The following is a 7,405-nucleotide window of genomic DNA, read 5'->3' as shown; positions in this document are numbered from 1 at the left end:
GACCCCAAAAGGCAAAACGCCCCCGTCCATGGAATGGCCGCCGGCCATGTTGCCGCCGCCGCCGCCGCCGCCGCTCATGGTGGCCGGCGTCCCCTATCTCCCTCCATCAAAACGACAATAATGTATTGATGGGTTTTGCTGATGCAGGGTACCTCTCTGACCCTCACAAAGGTCGCTCCCAAACTGGTTATGTCTTTACCATGGGAAGCACTGCGATATCTTGGAGGTCTACGAAACAGACTCTTGTTGCTACTTCCTCAAATCATGCAGAGATTATTGCTCTACATGAAGCTGTACGTGAATGTGTATGGCTAAGGTTTGTAATTCGACACATTCAAGGAAGTTGTGGTTTGAAGTCTACCACAGATGAACCTACATGCATTTATGAGGATAATGCAGCTTGTATTGAACAAATGAAGTTAGGTTTCATCAAAGGCGACAACACCAAGCATATATCGCCTAAGTTCTTTTATAATCAGCAACAACAATCACTTCTAAAGATTGAAGTGAATCAAATCCGATCAGAGGATAATGTAGCGGACTTATTCACTAAGTCGTTACCTAAATCCACCTTCGAGAAACATGTGAAGAGCATCGGATTGAGAAAGTTATCCGAACTCCCACGATTGTAGCAATCAGGGGGAGATATCGACATCAGGGGGAGTTATGATGTCTACATGTTCGATCTCGAAGAGTGAAGGACGTGTTGTGCTCTTTTTGTCCTTCGACCAGGGTTATTTTTATCCCACAGGGTTTTTGTTACCTGGCAAGGTTTTTAACGAGGCAACGGATGAAGCGTCACCTCCAAGTTTGAAGCAGCACAAGGGGGAGTGTTGAAGGAAAATCGACTTAGTGTGCCTTATCAAACTAGGAATAGCAATAGGAGAGAAGGTTCTAGATTTCCCAATCCTACACGGATTGGTATTCCTTGTAACATTAGAACTAACACTTTGTAATCCCTATATATAGGGCTCCTATTCTCAATAATAATACACATCTCTCTCTACAATTCTCTCTCGAATCTATTTTACTTAAACACACTGTGAGCTGAATGATTTAAATTTTGGTTCTGACTTCTGAGTCCGTATCCAATGGCATCTCCACCCTTCCCATATAATGGTGAAAGGTTTGAGCTAGCTATCTCGAGATTGGATCGAACTTCCAAAAGCCTTGGGATCGGAACAGTACTAAGAACTGGAGACAGCTCAATACCTCTCAGCGTTCATGTCATCCAAAGTGGAGCCTGAGAATAGTAGCTTTCTTCCAATTAATCAACCAAATTCTTGAAACACCTCATCTTTATTAGGCTATGAGAGTAAACCTTCCAACCTTTGGCATAGAAAGAAGCCTAGTTTTGCATTACTAAAACATATAATTTCACAGCAATCACAGCAAGTGCAAAATATTTACATAGTTCAGCCATTAGGCTTTAATTTCTAGACAAAACATGGTGAGGAAACTCACTAATAGCCAAAATTGTTGAAGACTATTTTCAAATACGGATACAGAATTTTAAATCGAAACCCCTAAGTTTGAAGAGAATAAACCGGCACCCATATATATGTACATGCAGTTCCATTACACACACACACACACACACCGTCTTCCCACAAAGTTTAGCGACCTGAAAGTTGAGAGATGGATGCGGTAGCATTGGATGATGAGGAACCAGTAGAAGTTGACGTGTCCACCCGTACTCTTTTATGGTCAGAATCAACAAACACAGGCCTAGTAAGCGGCCTATTTACCCAAGAGCCTGTGCTTTTGAGTAAAACAACAATTTCAGACATTGTTGGCCTTAGAGCAGGTGATGATTGAGTGCACATTAGAGCAATCTCAACTATCTTTTTCACATCTTCTGCTTCATAATCGTTGGGATCCAATGTTTCATCGACCAACTTCAAGTGCTGGCCGTTCTCATAGAGTTTCCAGGCCTAGCCATTAATGTGATAAAACTCAGTGTGCATCATCATCAGGTACTATAAGACTAAAAGAAGGATATAGAGTTTTGAAGTTACCTTTTCGAGGAGAAATTCACCCATAGTATCAGATTTGATTTCACTGCTCTTTTGGCCGCTTACAATTTCAAGGACTACTACTCCATAGCTATAGGTATCCACCTTTTCTGACAATTGACCATGGATTGCATATTCAGGTGCTGTGTATCCTCTGTCACACAACATCAAATTAATGTTAAAAAGAGATGAGCTTCAAGTATCACTCCTTGAGGGATTGAGGCCTTCATGGTTGTATACATTAGAGGCTAGTACTGGAAGTGATGAAATATAGATGAGTATTTTAGCTTACAATGTTCCTGCAAATCGGGTACTAAGATGAGTTTGATCCTCGGGTAAAAGCCTTGCCAACCCAAAATCTGCAATTCTTGGCTGAAAACCATCATCCAAGAGAATGTTGCTGGTTTTTATATCTCTATGTATGATACATACATGGAATTCCTCATGTAGATAGGCTAGACCCCTAGCTGTACCGACGATTATATCATTCCTTTGCTTCCAGTTTAGAAAGCCTCTTTTCTCACCTATTTCCATGGAAAAAAAAAAAAAAGAAGAAAGAACCTTGAAATAAGCAGATGAACATTAAAGTTGAATGAAATGTATCATAGGCACATTTTATTTATATTTGTTTATATGCATGGATTTAGAGCTAGCCCGGGCTAGGAGCAGAGGACTACCAAATAAGAATTTGTCCAGACTGTTGTTTGCCATGTATTCATATATCAGAAGTAATTCTGGTCCTTTGCTACAGCATCCAAGAAGGCGAATTAGATTCCGGTGATGTACATTACTTATAAGCTTGACTTCATTTTCGAAACTTGTCATTGCCCTGTCTGATTGGACTATAGCTAGTTTCTTTACTGCAACTGTTTTCCCATTGTTTAGAGTTGCCTGTTCAAGGATGTAATTGTAAACGAAAGTACTTAAGATTATGCAATCAGAACTAGAATAATTGAATATACTCTGAGAAAGTATGTGTAACCAAGGACTAACATTCAGACCAAAAACAAAAACAAAAAACCAAGGACTAACATTAAAATCTTTCACAGAGCATCTAATTGTGTAGTATTTTGTTTTACCTTGTAGACGTCCCCGAATCCTCCTTCTCCTAGCTTATTTGCATCACTAAAATTTGCTGTTGCCGACTTCAGATCTTTATACTTATAATTCACTGGACCTTGCAACTCGGTTGCTCCCAATATGTCTCCTAGAAAAGAAGGCAATGTGAATTTTTTCGATATATTCGTAAAACACAGAGACAGGTCCAGTATCTTTGATGCTTTTGTATTAACATTTATGAGAACTTGTCTGCTTTACAGATAGGATTAAGAAAAGTAAACGCAAACAGTAAATACAGCAATAAGACAACGAAATTTAGGATTCAAAGTTTAGGATCTCAAAAGTAAAACTTCAAATTCTATGGTTGTGAGCAAGTCAATACCTCTACGAACCGTCTTGGGCTTCCTTGAAAGTTTGAAATAGATCAAAACTCCAACAATGAGTAAAATAAGACCTACACCTCCAACCACTACTCCAATGATGATGGCCTTCTTTCTTGAATTACCTCCTGAAAGAGAATATATCATAAAATTAACTATGCTTTTCAAGCACTAAATTAAGGACTAAGAAATTCGTCAAACATCTTTTGTCTCCCCTCCATAAATCTCTAATCAAATTAGAGGGGGCATAGCTAATGAAAATAACCATGTCCAAAAAGAAATGAAACATCAATATTCAATAAAGTACTTGGATGATAGGACTAGCTGAATAAGCATCTAGAAGTAAGAGATCTTGCGTACCTTTCTCTAAGAAAGGTGTGATATTAGTAGTCTGGTTATCTGGGAAGAAAGAAGTAGCAGAGTACCTCAAGAAACAACCGGCATCAACTGCTCTACCCTCTGTATCGGGAAGGCAACTCTGTACATTGGTGTATGCCACCTTCAAACAATCTTGGCAACCAGTTACGGTAGTTGTCTCGGCACATTGTGCCACACCATAGACTGTTGTGTTTCCACTACTGCTAACTACCTCCTTAGATGCTGCGAAGAAGCCATTAATCTTGGGCGTAGCAACTTGAAGATCCATTAGAAGTTCTTCAGCAGCTGCAGTAAAGGTTGTAGCAGGCGATCCAGTTTGATTCCCACAGAGTCCTACATTACCAGGAAGGGTAGCTACAGTCTGGTCAAAAAAACCACTGCTCTCATACCTACACAAAAGTAGACAACTGATATCAAACTTCCAAAATGCAGTTACATTCATATTCATTTCACTTCTAGATGTTTTGGATCTCATTATCTATATAACTATATTAATTCCAGGTCGAAAGCGAGTTCCATTCTCTGTTTTGGTTCCTGCCCTATCACATAGGAGCTCCAAACCAAGTAGCATGTCTCTTAGAGGTCATCTGATAGAATTGGAACGATACAGAAAAATGCAGTTGTAAATTAAGAAATCTGCTCAAGCAAGTTGGCATTAGTATATATGATACAATGATCATGGCTGAGATACCAGTGATTGTTACTGTTTTATTTATTTTGTTTGATTTGTTATTACATATTTAGTGTTCTCCTTAATTAGTTTGTGCCTTTTGTATTCTGATATGTTATTGCACAATACAAAATTAGAATGGTGAGCATGACTTGAAAAAACTCCATGCATGATCTAGGTACATGGCATTTAACATCTTCATATTTTCTAAGATTGCACTTACATAGAGACAAATGATATATGGAAGAAATCATAGTACGTACAAAAGATGGTTCGGGACCATGGATTAGCAAGTTCCTATTTAGAAGGCTGTAACTTTAACCGCCACAGTTTTCACCTTTGCTAACAATTTGCCGGTCATAAATGGGATCTTGAGGCACAGAGGGATTTCATCCGGTGGTATCAATTAGGCTTTTGTTGTACTATATGATGCTTTCCGACTAATAGGCCGGCTTTAAGTTAAATGTAAGCAATTAAGTAGAATCTAAAATCTTAGCTTAACTAAGAAAAGAGATATTTGACATGACTAAAAGCATCATGAGTCCGGAAAACCTTGCGTGCCAAAGAAGAATCAGGGTGATAGAGCAAATGATACGGCTTTGGCCTGATCGATCGAATGAACTCCATCATCGATATGGCCGAATATTTTTTGACACCAACGGTATGAGTAAATTTTCTTTTTCAATGATCAACATGGTATTGATAACCATTTAACTAATCTAGATTTTGTAGGCCGGTATGACATCTCGTTGAGGAAGGAGGAATAATTGAGTTGACATTAATCGGATCATCAAATTGATTTAAGTTGTTACACATCAATTTTTCGAATTATTTGACAGCCCCACCTCAACAGTATGTCATATTAAACCAGAATACCTGTGGTATCAAGGAACTGGTATCAATATGTAATGCTCAGAGGTTGCTGATTTAAAATGTGGATGGCCGGCACCAACTTGAATTCAGAAAACGACACACATGATTTCTTTGACTTCTATTTCTTTTCTAATTCCGTCGGATTATGCTAATGGGTTGCAAATTCCAAATTTGAATTATTGACTCGAGCAACTATTAATTTTATTGCGCAGCATCATTATTAGAGTTGAATATTGTAGCTACAAGAAGCCGGCATATTATGGTCATTGAGTGGTAGGAAAGTATTAGTAGAAATACACTGAATGATCAGATTAGCAAAACAAACTATGTGTGTACGTGTGTGTGTACATACTTGCTTTATGGATGACTCTATACCTAGTATGCATCATGCATGCATGCCGTTGCTATTTCCTGGAGTTTTGCCACTATGTCTTTGGGTGATATATGAGGTCTTCCATTAATTAACGTTTAAGGGCTCTGCCTAACTTTGAAAAATCATCAAATATAACAAAATTTAAAACTAAAAGAAATAAATAAATAAATAGAGAAAATGGAAGAATAATAGTAGGTACGTAGGAGGTGGTATGTACCGGAGGAAGCAGCCGTCGTAGACGACGCGTGCGCCATTGGAGGCAGAGCAGTTGCGGATTTGGGAGACGGCGGCGGCAAAGCAAGATAGACAGTCGGCGGAGGAGAGGTAGTTCCTACACTGCGTCATGGCGTAGACGGGGTCGGAGCCCTTGGCCTGTTGCGCCGTTGCAAAGTGTTTGCTGCCGTTGAGTAGTTGCGCTTTGAGGTCCAAGAAAGTGGCGTTGAGATTGGTATAGAAGTTGGACAGGCTGGTTGCGTTGTACTGGCTGCAACCCTCGTTCAGAAGATTGATCTGCGGGTCTGCACTCACACAAGCCCACCACCATATCTGGCTGATCGTAATTATTGACAGTGTTGTCAATATCTTCTTATTCATCATGACTTTTTTAATTACTGGGAATCTGTATGTCTACAGCTGAGACTAAACAAGAAAAGAACAAAGTTATTTAGCTTGAAATATTGAGTATGAGTAAACAAGATAAACAAAACCACTAGAGTTACATCACTTTGCAGATTAATGCTGGGAACAGATCGATGAGCTTCAATATGCAAGATATATAGCATCATTCGATCATGGACTCTCTCTCTCTCCCTCTCACATATATATATATATATAGGATTTTTCTCAGGTGCGGACGTCCGTACCGAAATTTCTGTACAGATTTCCTGTTTTCGACCACTTTCCGGTCACATTTTTACATCTTAACTGTTCAGTTTTTAGGTCCTAATGTATAGATCACCTCTGCAAAATTTCAGCCAATTTGGTGATCGTTAAGGTATCCAAAACTGCAATTTACACGAACGGACCGAATCTTTCGAACCGGAACCGTTCGTATTTATACTGGTAAATTGCAGTTTTGGATGCCTTAACAATCACCAAATTGACTGAAATTTTGTAGAGCTGATCTATACATTAGGACCTAAAAACTGAACGGTTAAGATGTGAAACTATGATCGGAAAGTGGAGAAAACTGAGAAATCCGTACCTAATCCTTAGGTACGGACGTCCGCACCCAAGAACCCCTGATATATATATATAATTAATTAATTAAAAATAATTGTAAATAGGATAAGTGGTTTCTTAGCAGCCTCTCTCTGATAATTGGCAGCACATTCCTTGTGGACCTGCACAAGGGCCACTGTCTTGTAGATGCTGACCAGAAGCAACTTTTAGTGCTCTAGCGGTGTCTAAAATTAGGGAGGCTTGTTTAGGTTGTTTCATGGCTTGCTTCCCCTCGATTGCTACTTGTGAACAAATTTAGCGTGGTGGTCTTTGCCATTTTGAGAACATCATGATCGTAGACGTATCCTGGCCTCTTGAACTCTATCTTAGAGCCTTAGGCCTCAGTTAGTTCGCGGAAGAAAACTGATTCCTTTATCTTTTCTTATAAGATGAGAAATTAAGATTTCCTTAAGATTTTCACGAACTTTCATTCGTA

At 39.1% G+C, this 7,405-nt stretch overlaps 1 protein-coding gene across 3 annotated transcripts; it reads right to left on the bottom strand.

Moving 5' to 3' along the window:
• Positions 1-1,363: 1,363 nt before the first annotated feature.
• Positions 1,364-6,563, bottom strand: LOC133723377 (cold-responsive protein kinase 1-like). 3 transcript variants are annotated; one of them, XM_062150204.1, is made up of 9 exons: positions 6,468-6,563; positions 5,966-6,387; positions 3,815-4,221; positions 3,457-3,582; positions 3,095-3,222; positions 2,693-2,906; positions 2,308-2,539; positions 2,019-2,169; positions 1,364-1,934 (listed from the first exon to the last, which is right to left on the bottom strand). In XM_062150204.1, exons 2-9 carry the CDS (start codon positions 6,343-6,345, stop codon positions 1,617-1,619), a joined length of 1,956 nt encoding a protein of 651 aa, XP_062006188.1. In that variant the 5' UTR covers positions 6,346-6,387; positions 6,468-6,563; the 3' UTR covers positions 1,364-1,616. The 3 variants fall into 3 exon arrangements, with proteins under 3 accessions (XP_062006188.1, XP_062006189.1, XP_062006187.1); XM_062150205.1 differs by having other exon boundaries at positions 6,473-6,563; XM_062150203.1 differs by having other exon boundaries at positions 5,966-6,557.
• Between the last annotated feature and the right edge of the window lie 842 nt (positions 6,564-7,405).

This window comes from Rosa rugosa, chromosome 7, assembly GCF_958449725.1.
Source record: "Rosa rugosa chromosome 7, drRosRugo1.1, whole genome shotgun sequence".
Taxonomy (NCBI): domain Eukaryota; kingdom Viridiplantae; phylum Streptophyta; class Magnoliopsida; order Rosales; family Rosaceae; genus Rosa; species Rosa rugosa.
Note: the sequence above shows the minus strand (reverse complement) of the source record. Positions and strands in the feature narration are given on the sequence as shown.